At 37.6% G+C, this 21,412-nt stretch overlaps 1 protein-coding gene across 1 annotated transcript in view; it reads right to left on the minus strand.

Annotated features, from left to right (window-relative positions):
• Positions 1-21,412, minus strand: part of sgk2a (serum/glucocorticoid regulated kinase 2a) — a 50,776-nt gene that overhangs the window by 12,479 nt on the left and 16,885 nt on the right. The window contains exons 2-5 of the mRNA XM_020940812.2: positions 15,561-15,616; positions 15,405-15,466; positions 13,542-13,599; positions 8,535-8,618 (exon numbers count right to left, since the gene is read on the minus strand). Coding sequence (XP_020796471.2) covers positions 8,535-8,618; positions 13,542-13,599; positions 15,405-15,466; positions 15,561-15,575 — 219 coding nt within the window. The 5' untranslated portion in view covers positions 15,576-15,616. The remainder of the gene's footprint in view (positions 1-8,534; positions 8,619-13,541; positions 13,600-15,404; positions 15,467-15,560; positions 15,617-21,412) is intronic.

Consider the following 21,412-nt stretch of genomic DNA (forward strand, 5'->3'; position numbering starts at 1 on the left):
GCATTTGAAAAAAATCTTATCTGTGTTGTTCAGACTGTTATTAAAAGATCAGAGACAGGAGCATAGGGGCCAAAAAATCTGATTTGGGTCACTTCAAGCTGCAGTGTAAACGAAGCCTTAGATTATTTTGAGAAAATAGTGGACTCTAACACACAGGGACACACAGGGAGGGCATCTGACACACTGGGACATTTCAGATCAGGTTTATAGCGATCTAAACCAGAGATCAGCACCAGGTCGGGTACCTGCGGGTAGGTCTAAACCAGGTCTAAACCAGGACTGATCTTGGACTTGTGAGAGAGAGAGAGAGAGGGAGAACCCCGAGTCTGTGGAGCAGGGTGTCCACAAAGCACGATCGGGCGACGGCTACGTTTGGCTCCGTGGTCACCCAATGGTCGACGTTGTCCCAACACTCAGTCCTGGTTCAGCTCTGATTTTGTCCGGGTTTAGTCCTGGTTCAATCCTGGTTTAGTCCTCCTGATTCAGTTCTGGGCTCAGTCCTAGGTTAGTCCTGGTTTAGTCCATAAGTCCTGTGAAGTGATGACGTATTTCTGACAGTAAAGTCATGTCTGTGAATTTGTATTTGTACTGAAGAAAACTTAACCTTTTCATTGCATTTTGTGACTATAATTCTTGATGTTGTACCTTTTCAATTCGTATTCTGATGGATAAAATACACACAACACATTTTATGTATAACTGGACTCATTCAAGAGTTTACGAATATTTATTTTATGCTCAACTACAGAAAATATGTACGGATTTCTATCCTACGTACACAAATATATTTCTGAAAGTTTTCTTACTCCGTACAAATTGCCTATTCAAACCACCTGTTCAATCCTGATTTAGTGTCACGTTGTTCATTGAGAGGCACATCGAAAAAAATTAAGTGCTCTGGTCTAAACTACAGGGTTATCAGGATTTACTCAGAATAAAACCCCACGGAGACACAGTGAGGGCATCTGACACACTGGGACACTTCAGAACATGTTTGTACAGATCTAAACTACAGGATTATCAGATGTCAGCACATCAAGATTACTCTAATTATCTGCGAAGAAGAAAAGCTTCAAATTGCGATTTCAAAACTGACACCTGACGTAAATCCAAAATGTGAAAAGTGGGCGAGGTGTTTATTTTTCCAGCCCAAACGGCGGTGTCGGATAATGTGGTGTGATTACAGAGAGGTGGAGTTATAAAACTTGTCCTTTGAACAGAACAGGCTGCAGATTAGATAAGAGCCACACTCCTTGTTTACTAAAAACACACTCAAAAGAATCCGCCGTCATTTCATGGACAATTAAGCCTCCTCATGTCATTTCAAGTTAAACCTATACATCATCACCATATATGGGCTCAACTTCCTGTTATATGCAGCCTTTTTAGAACTTTTAATATTTAGTAGGGCTGCAAGATTAATCGGAATCAAATTGTGATTTTTATTTATGCAATTAACAAATCTCAAAGGCTGCAATTTTTGAAGTGTCTTTTGTCAAGTCCGATTATTAAAACATAAATTGTAAATCTAAATTGCGATTCTTGCCAGAAAATTTTGAAGTAAATATTTTCCCCCTTATCGTTCAGTTTAAATATTTTGTTTTTAATTGTTTATGTAACAGATAATACTCCCTACAACTGTAAAACAACTCACCCTTATGCAACAGATAATACTCCCTACAACTGTGCAACAACTCACCCTTATGTAACAGATAATACTCCCTACAACTGTACAACTCATCCTTATGTAACAAATAATACGCCCTACAACTGTACAACTCATCCTTATGTAACAAATAATACTCCCTACAACTGTACAACTCATCCTTATGTAACAAATAATACTCCCTACAACTGTGCAACAACCTGCCCTTATGTAACAGATAATACTCCCTACAACTGTGCAACAATCTGCCCTTATGTAACAGATAATACTCCCTACAACTGTGCAACAACCCGCCCTTATGTAACAGATAATACTCCCTACAACTGTAACAGATAACTCTATGTCCTATGACCGCTTGTAAATATTTTATATTTTATTACTTATTTTTCAATTTTATTTTGACTTGTACATTTACTGGCACAGTAAGTCTTTTTTGCTACTTATTTAGAATTTATTATTACTATTTATAAAAACTCTTTGTTATTATATTATTTTGTGATGTGTGAACTGCTGCATCCAAATAATTTCCCTTGTGGATCAATAAAGTTTGTCTAAATCTAAGTCTAAGTTAATCACTATGGAAACAGAGGGCCACAAATATAAACATATTAAAAATAAAATAAGTCAGAAATTTTTAAATGTTCGGTCATAAGGATTTAAAGTAGCAACTTAAAATACAATTAATAAGGGAAATATAGGTATTCATAAATCCACTATTTATAGTGTATGTATATATATATATATATATATATATATATATATATATATATATATATATATATATATATATATATATATATATATATATAATAGGAATAGTGCCTTTAAAATTATGCTTTGAGATTGTAATAAATACTAAAAAATGATGATGGTGAAAATAATATTAGTTTAAGTATAGGGAATTTTTTTATTTTATTTATGTGTGCTTAAGTTGCTCTACCACATTACTTTTGTTTAATTTAACTAAATTCGTGTCTGTGTTTTGTTTTGTTTTTTTGTATTTGTTGTGGGTGTTGCTTTATGTTTCTGTGATTTGTTTCATGTTGATTATTGTAATTTTTATTGTATTTTGTTAAATGTTATATTCTGTTGTCTGTAATAAAAAAATAAAAGAAAGAACTGCTTACTATTGCGAGCTGATTGTGCCCAGCAGTGTTATTTTATTTACATTAAATAAAGAACTAAAGTGAAACAGTGACGACGCAACAAGAGCAAGGTTATAAACATGAAGATTTATGAAGTTTGCAGTAGAAAGTTGTCAGCTGCTCAAAAAAATGTTGTCAGAAAATGGCTTGGTAAAAGATTTGGTTACATTTACTCACACAACTAAGCCAGAACTAAACTAAAGAGATTTACCTCTTTGTGGTATTAACTTTTAACTCATAAGAACTTTAGATTGGGTTCAGTTTCATCCCCTCTCCCTTTGCTATTCATGCTGAGTCACTCCCCCTTCGGAGCGATATCACAACACAATCAGCACACGTCCTGCTAATGAAACTACCGGTCAGGTTTGCCAAGTTTGAGAGATCAGTAGATTACTCAAACGTGCGTGGATGGACATCTAAAACCTCTTGGAGCATGTTTTTGATGACGGAGCAACATAATGACATGGGAGAAAGCTCCAAAAAGCAAATTTGACGTAATACCTCCTCTTTAAAGACACACTAAAGAAAATAAACTGGACCAAAAAAAGTAAAATAATGAATCAGTGACAAAATTCGCAACTGAAAGATAAAAACACGTCAAAATGCAGACCTGTTTTAACTTGCTCTGTGGACATTTTAGTTAGTACATAATACATTTGTCAAGTAGATATTGGTTACTCATTGTTAAAAAACATTGTGTAACTTTTCTGGGGAGGGTCTGCAGCTTTTTTGTCTCCATGGAGATGTTCACGTTTTGGTTTAAAGGTCCACAGTCTGTCTTGCGTTTATTCAACTATTGGTATTATTTATTGCTCAAAATATCTTTAAAAACATTCTTACAGTGAGTGGCGTCGCCTCTCCACAAATCTAACCTGTAATTTGTCTTGCGTGCCTCCGTGGAGATATGGGGCATTGTGGAACTTTTCTGGTGGAGGGTCTGTCAAATGCTTTCTGTCATGGAGATGTTATTGCTTTGTCTGGATTGTTTAACATCCATCCATTTTCTTCTGCTTATTCGGGGCTGGGTCACGGTGGCAGCAGTCTAAGCATTTTAAAATTCTTTTGTTGGTTTATAAAGCTCTTAATGGTCTTAGTCTATTTATTTATCTGATCTGCTTTTATCATATGAGCCTCTCGGACTCTCAGGTCCTCAGGTGGTCGTCTTCTAACTGTCCCAAGAGTCCAAACTAAAACTCACGGTGAGGCGTCATTCAGCTTTTACGGCCCCCGTCTGTGGAATAGTCGACCTGAGGATCTGAGGTTCACTGCGAGTGTTCATATTTTTAAAAGTAAACTCAAAACTTATCTTTTTAATTTAGCTTTTAACTGAAACTTTTACCTATTTTAACTTAAATTATTATTATTATGTTATTATTATATTTATTTTTAAATTTGAATTACCATTACTATTTTACTTAGTGTGTATCTCATTTTAGCTCTCCATTTTTATTTTTATTATAACCTTTAGGAGCTTTATGTTTATGTTTTATGTTTCTGTTTAAATTGTTGTATATAAGGATGAAACAGTAGGGTGGGGGGGTTGCTGTTGTTTTTAATTATTGTATTGTAATTTTTCTTGCATGTGAAACACTTTGTGCCACATTTCAAATGTATGAAAAGTGCTATACAAATACAGTTTGATTGACTGAAGCAGGGACTCCCAAACTTCCCTCACCCCGGACACTTCTTCCAGCTCATCCAGGCCAGCCCAGAGATATAGGCTACATTTTTTGTGAAATCCGATGTTTTGCGAGGTTGTTCACATTTCCAATTAAATGCGACTTGTATGTGATCTCCAGTGTGAACAGTAAACGGCACAAAGGTGTCCCGCATGTGCACTGGAGACACGACGACGTCAACTGCAGTGAGCGTGCTCAGTGTTTACGGAAGTTGTCCAAACATGGATGCGAGCATTGAGCACCTGGAGATTTTAAAGTTCCTCTCGTACAGGAGCCAGAACATGAACAATTTACTTGTTTTAAGGAGGAGATTGAGAAGGAGAAGGACGAGGTTTTTGGCTGTGGCGTTTTGTGGGACAGTCCATTGAAAGGAACGTGTGGATGCGCAGACGTAGCCAAGAGTGGTGAGTGGTGATGTGCTTCGCTTCAGTGACACGGAGTTAATTTACAATTTTTGGCTACTTCAGCGCAGAATAGTGACGTTTGTGGCTTGTTGATAACGTGTAGGTCGGATGAATGTGCTTTGGCCGTTCAGACTGAAGTCGCATGTCAAAAGATCGGATATGTATCGGTTTCAGGACTACATATCCAAGTGGCCTGGGTCACATTTGAAAAAATCAGATCTGTGTCGTTCAGACTGTCATTAAAAGATCAGATACAGGTCACATAGAAGCCAAAAAATCAGATTTGAGTCACTTCAGGCTGCAGTGTGAACATAGCCTAAGGGAGCACCCAGCCACCCTGCGGAGGAAACTCATCTCGACCGCTTGTATCCACTGTCTTGTTCTTTTGGTGATTACCCAAAGCTCATGACCGGTCAGAATGTTTCACAGTATGACATTAAACCTTTCTATCATCATGGAGACCAAGCCAAACCAAGCTAAAGTTTCGACCCCGCTCACAGTCAGAATGCCTCTTTTTCTAAATATTTTGGAGTTATAAAACCATCTGTAACTGAATAAATAATTGTGTATATAAATGTGAGAATAAATGTGTGAATAAAACATTGTGGAACATTTTAAGCAGAGCAATGACATCTCCACAGTAACAAGCAGGTGATGGACAAAAGTTTCAAAGTCCATGCGTTCTTCGAAATAACTGATCTAACTGCGACCAGGAACATAAAACTCATTTGATCCAGGAGCTACGTGCCGGTCGTGAGCTGGCTCCTACACAAACAAACCATAAACCTGGAGACTTATTACCATTAATATAATTAGATCAAGGTTATATAACAGCAAGTCCACAGCATAATATGGGCCCTTTAAAATCAGTCAACATTTATTCTTCTTATTAAAAATTCCCCTGTACAGATTTGTGCTTTTAAAGTGAGTCCACTGTGTAAAATATAAACCAATTATGCATTTTATGGGGACCACATTCAGTACTGTGTGTAATTCTTACCAGAGGTGGGACCAATTCATTGTTTTGCAAGTCCCAAGTAAGTCTCAAGTTTTTGACCTCAAGTCCGAGTCAAGTCCCAGGCAGTGTTGGGGAGTAACAGATTACATGTACTGGAGTTATGTAATCAGAGTACAATTTATGAGTAACTGTATTCAGTTACAGTTACTGTTTCAGTGAGTGGTAACTGGATTACAGTTACTTTGTTAAAATAAATGGATTACATGGTGGTATTTTCCTGTTTTCACATTTTGGGCTATATCTAATTTTTTTTGTTTTATTTCGATAATTCCGCTCATTGTCAGAAACAGAATGTGGCAGTAAGAGCCACATAAACATCTTGTTAACGTTGGTGGCGTCAGTCACACAATGGACGAGGTCGTTAGTAATTGTTATTGTTAAGAATCTGATTCTGCATCATTTTGAATAAAAAACATCAAATATTACAGATTTTTACTGGGCTGGCGCCTTTCTGTTTGTACTGAAAGTGATTTTATTATTTTTTTTAATAAACATTATGACACCTAACATTAGGGTGGACATAATTGAAGGCAGCAGTGATTTCATATAAAAAGCACTTCTCTATCAATATTTTTAATATGGTTAAGGAAAGACTGGACATTTTATTTTCTTTTAGCAGATAAAACAACTTATGTTCAGATATCCTAGTCTTTGCTTCTCTACAGCAAAAAATTACCTGTTCATTGAGACTTGGGCTCAACAGACAATTTGAAAAGAACAAACAAGAATTTTCAGGATATGGTTGGTACATTCATGTAGTTTTAAAAACCATGACAATATCAAGTAATCCAAAGTATTCAGATTACATTACTCACTTTAAGTAATTTAATGGATTACGTTACAAACTACATTTTGGGGTATGTAATCTGTAATTTGTAGGGGAATACATTTTAAAAGTAACCTTCCCAACACTGGTCCCAAGTCAAAGACAGGCAAGTTCAAGTTGAGTCCCGAGTCACTGGCCCATAAATCCGGCAGAGTCCTGCACCAGGTATCGGATATCGGGTATCCGCGGGCCCAAATAGTTGCTGAAACAAGCTGATTTTAACGTTCTGGAATTTTACGGGCGGGTAGTGATTACACATGGGCGGGTCAGGACTAACCAGGACTAAACCATGTCTAAACCACAACTAAAACAGGACTAAACCAGTTCTAAACCAGGTCTAAACCAAGGCTAAACCACGACTAAACCAGGCCAAAAACAGGTCTAAACCAGGTCTAACTCAGGAATAAACTAGATCTAAACCAGGTCTAAATCAGATATAAACCAGGTATAAACCAGGGCTAAACCAGAACTAAACCACGTCTAAACCAGGTCTAAACCAGGACTAAACCAGATATAAACCAGGTCTAAACCAGGTATAAACCAGGACTAAACCAGGACTAAACCAGGACTAAACCAGGTCTAAACCAGGTCTAAACCAGATATAAACCAGGTCTAAACCAGGACTAAACCAGTTCTAACCCAGGACTAAACCATTTCTAACCCAGGACTAAACCAGTTCTAACCCAGGACTAAACCAGGACTAAACCAGTTCTAACCCAGGACTAAACCAGGAGTAAACCAGGACTAAACCAGGTCTAAACCAGGTCTAAAAGAGGACTAATCTCAGACTCTGCGCCGGTCCTTTTGCGCATGGTCACCCAGCGGTCTACACCGGCGCACCTCTGGGCTCATTCCAACAGTCAGGTCTAGTTTAATCCTGTTTTAGTCCTAGTTTAGTTCTGGTTTAGTCCTGGGTTAGTCCTGCTTCAGTCCGTGGCGTGTGCGGCACAAAAGTCTGGCATCTTGATCAATGATGTATTTTTACAGTCGAGTCGTGTCTGTGAATTCGTATTTGCACTGAAGAAAGCGTAACCACTTCATTTCGTGAATATAATTCTTGAAATCTTAACTTTTCAATTCGTATTCTGATAGATGCTTTTAGTTTGTGTGTGATTTATCAGGAGCACAGACGGGTAACAGGTGGAATGTTAACGGGTCCGGGCGAGTGCAGGTATAACTTTGATAAAATCACAGGTTAATAGGCAGGTGTGGTGCTGAACAGCACAGGTGGAGGTTTGGGTTTCCAAAAATGGACCCGTGCAGGACCCCGCAATACATATGTTGATACAGTGAGCTTTCTATTTGATACGATTCAGTACGATATATTTCAAATTGATTTGATACGGTTCAATAAAAAATAAAGTCTAAATAATAGCTGTGATTAGGGCTGGGTATCATTAAGAAGTTGCCGATATGACACATACCTATATACAGTGCACTTTCAATTCGATACGATATATTTTAAATCGATTCGATACAGTTAATTAAAAATGCAGTCTAAATCATGGCTGTGATACTAAAAGTCTTTGTTAAACCACTTCTTGTGCAAAGTTCATATGAAATGCAAGCATTTTAATCATCAAAACACTAAACAAGCAACAAAACTGTAGCTCTGTAACAAAATAATTTAGTAAAATATACCAAAAAATACTCTTGGCAAGCAGCCCACAATATCGATACTGTATCATCACATTAAACAATACGATATATCGATATTTCAGTACAAGTTACACAGTGTGCCTTTAACTGTTTATATCACTGCTTTTGAACAGATAATACACGCTGGTCTTTCTCACCTCTTTCTTCTTGAGGATGACTTTCTTCTGCAGAACTTTGACGGCGTAAAACTTGCTGTCATCCTTGTGTTTGGCGAGCAGCACCTGCATGAGAGCCCTGTGTGTTTACTCAGGTCATATTGTGTAAACAGAGAGACAGTGGCACCACGTCAACACAGCGCTGATACAGACTTTAACATCTACAGCGATAAGAGATTTCAAGACACAAGCATTTGACATACACAAAGAGCAGAAATACACAGATGGTTTTAGATGATAGAACAATAAAAATTATCTTTATGTAGATTTTTCCTGTATTAGTTTTTTTTCCTATTATGTTTAAATTTGCCTGTATATTGAACATCATGAGCTACCGTATTTGTCAGACTATAAGACACACTTAAAATCCTTTAATTTTCTCAAAAATTGACAGTGTGCTTTATAATCCAGTGCGCCTTATGTAATAAATCTGGTTGTGCTTACTGATGTTGAACCGATTTTCTGTGGTACACGGCGCTCAAAATTCTGTCAAAATATTTTAGTATGACTTTGGTAAACTATAAAACCGCACCGAATGATGGATTGTCGGAGCATTACGGCTACTGTAGTCAGGTAGTCAGGCTGGTGCCACCTAGTGCCTCTACTCAATTTCATTTCTCTCCAGCAACTAGGTCAGGAATCAAAATACAACAGACAGTTTGTAAAAACCCTGGAAGTTGGCACCAGCCAATCAGTGAAGAGCCATATATTCTGTGTTGTCAACGATTCCTGAGATCGAGGATTTAAAGCCGGAACAAAGAAAAAGTTTGGTAAATTTCATCAAGGGAAAGATGTTACTGCCCTTCTTCCTACGGGATTTGGGAAAAGTTGAATATACCAGTTATCCCCGATAGGGGCGCATTACATACGTCACGACCAAATAGCAGCGTTTGGTTAAATGATAAAAAGTACCCGCCTACCGTCAAGCGAACGAATTCTAACACGGCGAGGTCAGACGGTTTCTATGAAGTGAAACCGGCTGATGAATCAGGCTAATAGTCAGGAGCCTCACGGAGTAAAGGGCGAAGTATAGTTCTACATCGACTCAGTGTACACTGTTGCCATCGCCTTGTCGCTTTTGTCACAGAAAGAACACACATATTCCACTGAGTTGTGTCCTTTAATCCGTTAGAAGCTGAACCGCATCAGCACACAAGGAGCGAGCTGTTTTTTTCAGAACTTACAATTTATGCAAATGAGTTATGTGGTTTTAAGTTTAATTTCTGTAAAACATAATCAAATGTGCACAAAGCTGCATTAAACACATTATTACTCAATGTATGTGTGATGGAAATTTATATTGTGGAAAGACTTCTCTCAAACTGTCTTTGTGTAAATGAATGTGATCACATGTCATTAACATGTGTAAAGGCTCAGCAGACAAACTGTCTCCTCTTTCAGGAAGTCCTTTGTTGACTTGCCTGTCCTCAACTGTATGTTAATTTAGCACCAGCCTCTGAAACAAAAGCCACTCTGCTTTGGTATGTATGTAACTTGTATTTCTGTATAAATACTGAGAGCTCAGATGCTCTTGGGGAGATACTTGGGGAAATGGGGCAAGATGTGCTAGGGACATACTGCTGGTTAAGAGAGTAAACCTTTGTCTATATTCCAAAAATTCACCAGGCTTCGCAAATGGATTCATTATTTAGCTTTAAGGGATCTATATTTTTTTCTACAACGTATATCTGAGTCCAGATCGTAGGAAATTAAAAAAGTTAACTTAAATTATCCACCCACATTTATAATCCACATTCACCAAAACAGGGAGGCAACGTTGGGCGAATTACACCACAATCTGCTGATGGACTGTGGACGCCTGGACTAAGGATCAGTCTCAAGTGTGGGTGTAACGATATCCAAGTCTCACAATACGATATCATCACGGTATGAACCTCACGGTACGATATTTATTGTGATATTTTGTGTACAAAACTGTTAATATGATACTTTTTCCATTTAAAAATGCCTTGACAAGACTTAATCCAAACAACTAAGACTTAAAAGTGTTAGAACTGTTATTTCTTCTTGTAGTCTGCACTGAAATGGAGCAAAGGATCATGGTCTATGTAGTTCTCTCTGTCTTTTTTTTAGATGTTGCTGCATCATAACTCTTAATTTAAGCAAAGAGACTTGTAATTCGATATATTGTGATGGTCCACGATATTATTGTGAGAACTTTGACGATACAATATCACGATATTTTGGATATTGTCACATCCCTAGTCTCAAGTGTCGTTCAATTGTTTCATTTAATGCTCCTTATAATCCGGTGGACCTTATGTATGAAAATAGACGAGAGAATTCAACATTATTGATATTGTGCTTTATAGTCCAAAAAATACGATACCTTTTTTCCATTGTGAGTTAAAATTGTTTGTCTAAATCAAGAGCATTGACTTTAAACCGCCAGCCGCCGTGTTTCAGGAAAAGAGCATGGGGGGTGCTTCTGGCTCCATCAACTCTGGTTCCAATTGGCTCTATTCAGGCTTACGTCACAAACTAGGAAGACGTTTGGAAACATGCGATGACAACTGACTGTGATAAAAACCGCTGAAGTAAATGTGATCAGCGGTAAAATGAAAAATGAAGACGTACGTGCTGTTTGGAATCATCTTGAATTTGGCGCCTCGTCTCTTCTAATTGATGATTGATGAGACAAACAGAATCGGGAGGCACGGAAGCTCATGTAGGTCTGTATGTGCGTGGTGTTTTCTGGTTAAATAGTGACTGTGATGCCAAAATAAGTGAAATAGCCTGAGCGGTGGTGGAGTTAATGATTCATGACCTGTAGACAGACTGGACTGTATAGAAGTCTTTGTGTCTGTAAAGCTCTTCTCATGCAAATGGAACCTTTACCTTTCAACGCCCCACTGGATTTAAAGGTCCTATATTATGCAAAATTGACTCTTGTGAGCTTTATTCCATGTTATAATACTGTTACTTCCTTAAAAACAGACCTGGAGTTGTGTTTTGTTTCATTCACACATGTTTGAGAGTTGTTTTATTTGTCTGTCTACATCTCCAAAGCTCAAAATTCTCTGTTGCTTTATGGTCGTACCTTCAAAGCCTGATTCTGTAAAATCTCAGAAGTTAAACAGGGCCGGGCCTGGTCTGGACTTGGATGGACTGGACTTCGATTTAGATTTTGTGTGTCAAACGATCTCCAAACTCATGTGATCGAGTTGAGTTTAAAGCTTAACAAAGTGTATTTTTTATATAAATAAGTATGTTTATTTTAGAAATGGTAGAACAGCTGGATATAGAGTTTATTTTGGATGCATTTATGTTTTTCTATGCTTTATTTCATTTTCAGAGTATATATTTTTTATTCATTTTATGTTTTATACTTCGCAAAACTGCTCTAAGGTTCATGAAAGTTGAAAGTTTTGCATAAATTATCGATAATAAAGTGTTTTTGTTTTTTTTTGAGAGAGAGAAATGCTGAATAAATGCATCATGTAACTAAAAAAATATTGTTTGAATAATCGTGATTTCAATATTCACCAAAATAATCGTGATAATGATTTTTTCCATAATCGAGCAGCTCTACTTCATCCACATTGCCAAGTATGAAAATGGTGTGTGTTTGAGTGATGCTTGTGGTCTTTGTGACATACTATATGCTTGTGAAAAGCGCCATAGAAATAAAAATTTACTTCCTCTGTTCCACCTTGTGATGTCATGAAATGGTAGTTTTAAGTGAACAGATGCCTTTCACTTTTTGTTCAGTACAGATTTGGAATTACAGAGCTGAAATTATCCAAATGAGCTACACGATGGAGAAGGTTTCATTTTTATTGAAAGTGCAGCTGGACTTATTTTACAAGATGTGGTCTAAATGGACAGAGTATGTAAAGCCGGTGAGATCAGACTTGATATAAAACTACTTCATATTTGCAATGTTCTGTTAATTTGTGAAAGAGGTTCCCTGGCTCCCCAACCTCTTCTGAGTTTATATATGCTTAAAAAAATGTAAATGTACCCACTGCAAGGTATAATCTGCTTTTTCAAGTAAATCAATAAAAAAAAAAAAAAAATCCAAATGATTCTAGTGCAGTGTTTCCTAAAGACTGGATTGTGACCTTCAGGTAGGTCGTAAGAGATTTTTTTGGGGATTGACTTGTCACGATCTGTGAGCAAACATCTCTGCTCACCCACCCCCACACTCCTCACTTCTTCTCCGTACACGGAAGCTCTGCGCCCCCCCCCACACTCGTCACTTCTTCTCTGCGCACCTTGCCCGCTCCTCACTTTTTTCTGCATACCTTGCCCGTTCCTCACCTCTTCTCTGCCTGCTCCTCACTTTTTTTCCACGCACCCTGCCCGCTCCTCGCTTCTTCTCCGTACACAGAATCTCTGCGCTCCCCCCCTGCTCCTCACTTTTTCGGCAGCACAGTCTTGCCTAACCAAACTGATTTCTGTTTTTCATTGTTTACAACTTGAGTAATACTAATTGTTCAGAGAGACACAATCACTCATCAATAAACAACAATAAAATAACCTCATTAATGTTCAATAAGGCTCACAAACTTATTTCGTGATTCACAAATAATGTCTATTGACTCCTGGGTCGTGAAGCTTTGTCACTTTTAAAAATACAGGTCCCCAGAATAAAAGTTTAGGAAACACTGCTCTAGTGAAGGTGCGTGGAGTTTAAAAACAGTGGAGCACTTTGCGTATTACCACATCACAAGGTGGAACAAAGTGTTTTCTGTTTGAGAGAAGAAGAACTCAGAGTGCAGGGTTTGTGTATTAAACATGTGAATGAAACAAAACACAACTCCATGTCTGTTTGTGACGAGGAAATGGATCAGAAAACAGCGTAATATGAGCCAATTAAAGTTACTGAATGATTTTAAGACTTTGACCAGACACAGTATGTTCTTGATACAGTATGTACCGGGACTTGACCTATTTATAGTTCATTGGTAACTGAGGAGAGGGAAATATTAGATAACCAATAATGATGAGATAAGTGTGAGTTACCTTTCCAAAGGTCCCTTTTCCGATGACGGTCAGGAAGTCAAAGTCAGTGGGTCGTGCACTGAAACAGTAAGAGACACTTTTAACAAATATGTTTATCCAAAATGAAAGTTAAGACAAGTTAAGAGATCTGTGCACTAAATGTTCACTATATCTACCTATAACTTCTTGGGTTCTTTTTAAAGACAATACAGTAAAAAAAGAACCCAAGAAGTTAAACTACATAAGAAGACAAAATGAACGTCTTTGGCTTAAGAAACTGTCTAACTTTATTTTTAGAGCAACAAGTTCAGCCAAAGTTCTCAACACAGAAATGAGGACCAAGACCATGTAAATATTCTTCATGTACAAGTCATCAGTCAGCGTATTTCACTTCTATCTCGTCAAAAATGTACTTTGAAAATATAAAATCAATAGAAAGAGTTTTAGTTTTATCCTGCCAAACTGATCTGTGTCACTCTGGATTGTGTTTTACACTTTATCAGTCTGGAACAACTCACTGAAAGATCTGAATCTGAATGAAAGTTATAATTGTTTTGTTTAAATTTCAGGACTATAAGCCGCTACTTTTTTCTCACACTTTGAACCCTGCATCTTATACAACGATGCAGCAAATATATGGATGGATTATTTGTTTGTTACATTGTCCGTCTATGATTTGGCGACACAGCGGATACGTGCAGCCTGAGTGCAGAAAACGCCAGTGTCTGTGTGGTTACACATGGATCTAGGATTCACATGAAGTTGCAGCGTTTGCTAGTGATGTTATCAGCGCACTAAAATAGTTTATCGCCATGTAATAAACAAAGTTATGATGCTAAATAAACATTAGTTAGTGGGATATGTCTTAATGACCTGTATGTGTTAAATACAGGTGAGTGCATAAATGACGAAAAGAAACGTCTCAAACTTCAGTAGCCGTACTTCCACTCATACTTGATTGATAGAACTAACCCCTGCTCCCGAGAAAGTCTGAAATCCTCCAAGACACTGACATGATACAAACAGGACAGAGACTCTTTCTGCAAGAGACATGCTCAGTAGAGCGCAGGGAGATACAGTAGTGATGCGCAGAGGAAGATGTTTGATATTGTTTATTGTTTAAGATGATGTTTAAGTTATTTTGCTCTTCATACACACACCGTCCTTGTTTTAGTTAAATATGACATTGATAATAGATTTAACATACAAAATGACTAAAAATAAGAAGAATATATCAGAATTGAATTCCTTGTATCAAACAAAGTACAAAAATTACATTATACAACAATTTTAGACTAAAGGAAGGGAAGACGTAATTTTAGACTAAAGGAAGGGAAGACGCTTTTCTCTTTTCGCCGGGGACATACCGGCCACTAGGGGGCGCACCCCAACTTGTATCCATGGATTTTTAAAAACCTAAGGTCCATACCTAACACCCTGCCAAAAATCTAAAATTTTTCCAGAAGTGCACAATTTTCATGAATTCCCCCCTGGGTATTATGGAAAATACACAAAGAAATGCAGATGATGCAGCTTTTAAGTTCAAGGCAAATGGAAGAAGCTTTCAGAGGCAATAAAAGCAGACGGCCTGAACTTGAAAACGTTCTTCAAGATGTGGACACCTGCGGCTTATATTCAGGTGTGTCCTATATATGTACAATTTTAAAAATTTGTTGATGTGGCTTATATTTAGGTGCGCTCAATAGTCCGGAAATTACAGTAATTAACTAATAATTCCTGACTTATCAAGTACTTCTATGTATATTTGACCTATTTACAGTGAGTGACTCAAGCAGTGATAAGACGGGGGCTTGTACAGTGAACACATCAGGCAGCTGGTCAAATATTACAGTGAAAACACGCAGAGCGGAGCTGGGTACTGACTGTGGGTTGGCTGAAGGGCCCAGGTTGACCTCATCGTGTTCGGAGGAAGGGGAGGACCGCATCTGAACAACAACAACAGCATAAATAAAAAAACTCTATGATTTTTATTGTAAATAATCAATAACTTAGCCAATGAAAAAAAAAGGCTTGACTTACATTAGAGTGAGCCATAGCTACGTCAAGTGGAGTTCAGACATCAGCATTTCACAGACCTAAGAGAGGACAGAGCGGAAAAGGACAACAAAAGTTAATCAATGATTTCAAATAAGTAGAGCGAATTACCTCATTGTGTCTCTTGGCAGCCAATCAAGTCAAGTTATTCAAATTCAGACTTTGCTGGGGGTGTCCTACATATATCTCTATGATGTTACCACAGTGACACAATGCACACATAAAAAATACAAAATGGATTTAAACAGCACATTGTCAGGATGTGTTAAAATAAAGCTCAGATTAAATTCCAAGGGTCCTCTGCTCTGCTCCACTGCACTGTCCACGGCTCTGGTGAACTCTCATCAGGTCACAGCCCGAACCAGCACCCGAACCGCTCCTCTTCATTCACGTCAGACCCCTCAGTCTTTCCATTCAAGAGTCCATATTACACTGATTTATGTTATTTCCACTTAAAATCGTGTTTAACCCTTCCAGACGTAAAAGCAATTTTAGTACATTTGTCCTTTTTCTTCTTTTACCCCTAATGAAGTGTTATACATTCTTTTTTTGAGTACAACCTGTTGTTTCACAATCTGCAGCTATAGTTGTGTCATACCACTGAAATAAAAGCTACAGGACCAGAAATACAAAAGGAAAAAAATGAAAAAAACGGAAATTAAAATTCACACTCTTTCATACAAAACATACAGCAAACATGTATTAACAACTTTTTCAGACATAAAAAAATGCTTAATTTAGGGCCTTAGCTACAAAAGTGCAAAATATCAAGTCTCTAAATAAACTAAAAATATCCTTATTGCCTCAAAACAAAACAAAAAAGTGCAGTGGCCCCATGACTTTCCTGGTACCAGTCGTGGAAACAGCTCGTCACATCACTTCTTGCATTTCCATGGGGTTTATTACATTTGGATTTGGACATTTGGACTGAAATAAACCTTTCAAATTAAAACAGCAAGGGATGCACAATTATACAGACCAAGATCCGTAAATTGCCATTTATTTGAGAAATAACTGCACTTAGAGCGGCTTTTTCAATTGTTACAAATACAGACGCTCAGAGCAATGGTACATCTTGACTCACTACACTCTTTGGCAAAGTTTGATCGGATCAAAATGGATGGTGCGCATGAGTTTGGCGGAAAACAAAATTCCTATTGGACACTCATTTTCCCAAGGAAAGAAATTAAGGATTTGTGTCTGACATGGGAGTCGCGTGATTGAATGTTTTGGTGGTCATACTGGAGGTCAAGACTGGGATTATTCACTTTATTTCAATATAATCACCAGCTCGTTAGATCAGCTGTCATTAGAATGATATAAAGCTAAAGTCGTCCTCCTGGGTTGTGGAATAGACGCCGATCTAATTCCGATGGAGCTTTGTCAGTCTAATCAACGCTCGCTCTGTGCACAACCTTTAGTATCCAGATATTTATAACTACTTCGTTCATTTGACATCATCCTCACCAATCAAGAACTGAAAAGCTACACGGGGTTAGAGGATTATAAATATTTTGTAGCAGGATGTGTGAAATCTTTGTTGATCACCAAACATCACATCTGTTCCTGATAATAGCCAGGGGAAGTAGAATGGGGGTCAAAATCAGAGCCGGAGCGACCCGCGACAGTGGAAATAGAGGCCGAGGTGGGGGGGGATTCCGTGCTGGTACAACGGAGAGAAAAAATTTGTTTTGGTCAATATCATTTAATTTGCTGTAAATCCCTTCTTAATTTGTGTGGAGCTTGTCCCTCACCAGAAATGAATGTTGATTGCACAGATGACTCAGTCCTTTGTTTTTATGTCGCTCTCCACCTCTGTCTGTGATCTTTATCAGCCAGGATCTGACAGAAAGATACTTTGGCCTCCTTCTTTAGCAGATTGACTCCGGCCAAAACATCCAATAGCAACGCAGGTCAAAACCACTGTTATTCAATTCAAATTTTATCGCACACAAATACTACACTTGGTCCAGATGGATAGTTTGACCTCCAATATGGCGGCATCAACACCAGGTCACGTGGTTTTGTGACGTAGGCGCAAAACCTTAAAAACTGTCAGCAATTCAAGTGAAAAAAGTAAGTTTCTATCTTTTATAGTTGGAAAGTTATGCATGGTTATGTCAAACAATCCGTCAGTCTGGAAGGGTTAACACACAAACCCTGCATATTTGTTCAAACAGAAAACACTGTGCTCTTGTGAAGTTATGTGGTAATACAGGAAGTGCTCCACTGTGTTTTTAAACTCCATACACCTTCACTAGAATCACTGGGATAATTTCTGTCCTGGAACTGACCGTCTCTACTGAACTGAAGGTAAAAGGAGCTGTTCATTTTTGACCAATAACAAACGGTTGCTTCAATGTGCAAATGAAACAAAAACAAAACTCAGAGTCTGTTTTTGAGGAGGTAAAAGCGTCTACCATGGCTTAATGCTCACAGGAGTCAGTATTGTGTAATGTAGGACCTTTAAGCTCATCACTCATCAGCAGGAGTGTACCGGTGCATGTGTTGGTGCCAAACGTTTCGGTACAGGACGTTTGGTTCGGTGCGGGGCTGTGCACGAGTGAGTTTGAGCAAGTTGTGTGTGTTTGTGTGCAAAACTTCATGCTGAAACTGTCAGTGCTGCGCTTTACTTTTTGAAAAGGTTTGTTTACTGTTTACAAGGAATTTATTTTTTAAATTTCATACATTTGTTGCTTATTGGAGAATATTTTATGTAACTTATCAAAATTACCAAGCAGCACTTTGCATTTGGTTTTGCATCTTGTTCCCAAACTGTACCGAAAATAAACCGAACCATGACTTTAAAACCGAGGTACGTACTGGACCATGATTTTTGTGTACTAGCGGTGTGCAAAAATATTGAAATATCTGTATATCGTATCGTTTAATGTGATGATACAGTATCGATATTGTGGGCTGCTGTATCAATACATTGCCAAGAGTATTTTGGTATATTTTACTTAATTTGTTACAGAGCTACAGTTTTGTTGCTTGTTTAGTGGAAAGAAACTTGTTTATGTGACACATTTGATATTTTCACAGTTTTGATGATTAAAATGTTTGTGTTTCATATTAAAGTTATACAAAAGTGATGATTTAGCTGTTATTTTTCATTGAACCGTATCGGATCAATCTGAAATATATCGAATCGTAAACTCACTGTATCGAGGTATGTATCGTATTGGCAACTTCTTAATGATACCCAGCCCTACGTACGACTAAGCAGTAAAGTTTATCTACTAGATCATTATTAGTTGGCTCACACATTGTTCTGGATTGGACATTTTTAAACAATTTGTGACAGATGAAAGCCTGATTTCCAAGTAAAACACATAAAACAGAAAGTGTACTGTATTTTCCGCACTATAAAAAGTCTTAAAAGTCTTTAATTTCATCAAAAAGCGACTGTGTGCCTTATAATCCAGAGCGCCTTATATATGAATTTAATGGAGTGTCTTAGTACAACTTTAGTAAACTACAAAGCCGCTCTACTTGCAGCATTACGGCTCCTGTAGTCAGGAGCATCACGAGTAATACATAGTGTGATTCCTTTTAATTTCAAAATGCACCTGTCAAGAGACACGCTTACAATGCCCACTTTAAATTCAAGGCTATTATAAAAATAAAGTGCAAGCTGCGTGGGAGCAGTGGATGAGAGAAGGACACATTCACCAAGACAGAGAGACAGCGCCGAGCGACTTAACCACACTGACTCAGATAATGACGAGAGGGATGTGGGCGTGCTGGACGCCGTAATCACCCAATTGTTTGAACTTGTTTGAGTTATTGTGAATACGAGAACAATTTAGCGTCTCAGACAGTATTTTTTTTTACGCGTTACAATTGAACAAAGTTGAGAGTTATTGTGAACGTGTTAAATAATGTTTGACTGACTTATTTAACTCTTGTGTTTCGTTTAAAGCGCCTTATAGTCTGGTGCAGTTTATATGTGAAAAAAGTTCAAAAATAGACCATTCAATGACAGTGCGCCTTATAATCCAGAGCCCCTATAGTGCGGAAAATACGGTAACATTAATACAAAAAAATACTGCATTGTATAGGGCTGGGTATCTGTTAGTTGTTAAGAATATACGCAAAGGGATGTGCAAAGGGGCGCTAGTACATAACAATATCATTCAAATACATTTCTGATACAATACATACTTCGATACATAGGCCATGATATGATACACATCTCAATACAGTGCACTTTCAATTCAATACGATATATTTCAAATTGATTTGATACGGTTCAATAAAAATAAAGGCTAAATCATGCCAGCGATGCTAAAAGTGTTTGTTAAAACAGTTCTTGTACAAAGTTCATATGAAACACAAACATTTTAATCCCCAAAACAATGAAAATGTCAAATGTGTTGCATAAACGAGTTTCTTTCTACTAAACAAGCAACAAAACTGTAGCGCTGCAACAAAATAATTTAGTAAAGTACACCAAAAAATACTCTTGGTAATATATCGGTACAGCAGCCCACAATATCAATACTGTATCATCACTTTAAACGATACGATATATTGATATTTCAATATTTTTGCACACCCCTAGTATTGTAAATGCTGTAAAAATTTAATAAAATCATCAATAAATTAATAAGATGGCAAAAGCTGCAATTATTACAATTATTACATGATTAGAGACACAACAACACAAGATTCTATAGGTCAATAATATTTAATACAGATCGTAGGAGGAAAAAACTATTGTTAAAGTCCAGATTCCTGTTGCAGTATAGTGAGTTCTTGGGTCTATTCATTAATACAAATGATCAGTTTCAACATTTGTGAATTTTTCATAGGAAAGTACAAAGTTTTCAAAAGGAAAAACTCTTGCCTCTTGAGAGTCTGACACAAGATTTTGAAACTTATATCAGGTTATTCATCTTGTTATCTGGTCCTTGAAGGGTTGATCAGGTTTTTATTCACCCTGTGTGTTTGTGTTTGTCTGTGGTCTGTTCACCCGCGATAATTCCACCATTTATGGACCGATTGTCACCAAATTTGGTACATAGGTCAAGCCCCCGTGGCCAATGCCGCAAAAAAGTTTGGTGATGATCCGAGGTCATCTGAGGTCACACAGGTCAATTGAAAGTTCACGCCATTATAAAGGATCGGCAATTTTGGGCATTTCTGAACCATCTGCGGGCTAAAATATTCACCCAATCATCACACAAGTTGGCACACACATAACCGGGGTACACTGGATGTTACAGGTTGAAACCAGTCAAGGTCACTTGAAGGTCAAAGTAACTAAGGTCAAACATGTGTTTTTGGTCATAACTTCGCAAAGGATTGAGCTCGAGCAACGGGAGTGGTCTCAAAATCTCAGAAAAATTATTATCTATTTATAATTCTATGCATCTGTATAGTAAAATATTAATAGTTTTCCAGATAATCACTAATTATAACAGTTCCTTTCTCTTTCAGTGTATGCCATAAAAATGATAATTGGAATGAAAATAATTTCCATTTCTTCTTTTTCTGGTGATACACACCACACTGATCTACAGTCACACAACTAACATATACACAACTCATGAAAAAATACATTTTGGTTACACACTAGTAAACACAGAGATTCTCCTGTGTGACCAGTATCACACAAATGTTCATGGGCCTGTACAGATACACACATTGTATTGTGGATATAACGATCATGTAATGTGGGCTGGGCTCCTCATAAGCTGCTTGTGTGCTGATGAACTGACCCCATCGATGCCTCATGGGGACCAGGTTGCTCTCTCTGATTGCGCTTGTTTTCAGATTTATTATTTACTTACTCGTTCTGAGATGCTTAATTCAACTCTAGAGGTAGTTAA

Source organism: Boleophthalmus pectinirostris, unplaced genomic scaffold, assembly GCF_026225935.1.
Source record: "Boleophthalmus pectinirostris isolate CB_2022bp ecotype Guang Dong unplaced genomic scaffold, ASM2622593v1 HiC_scaffold_8, whole genome shotgun sequence".
In the NCBI taxonomy this organism is placed as follows: Eukaryota; Metazoa; Chordata; class Actinopteri; order Gobiiformes; family Gobiidae; genus Boleophthalmus; species Boleophthalmus pectinirostris.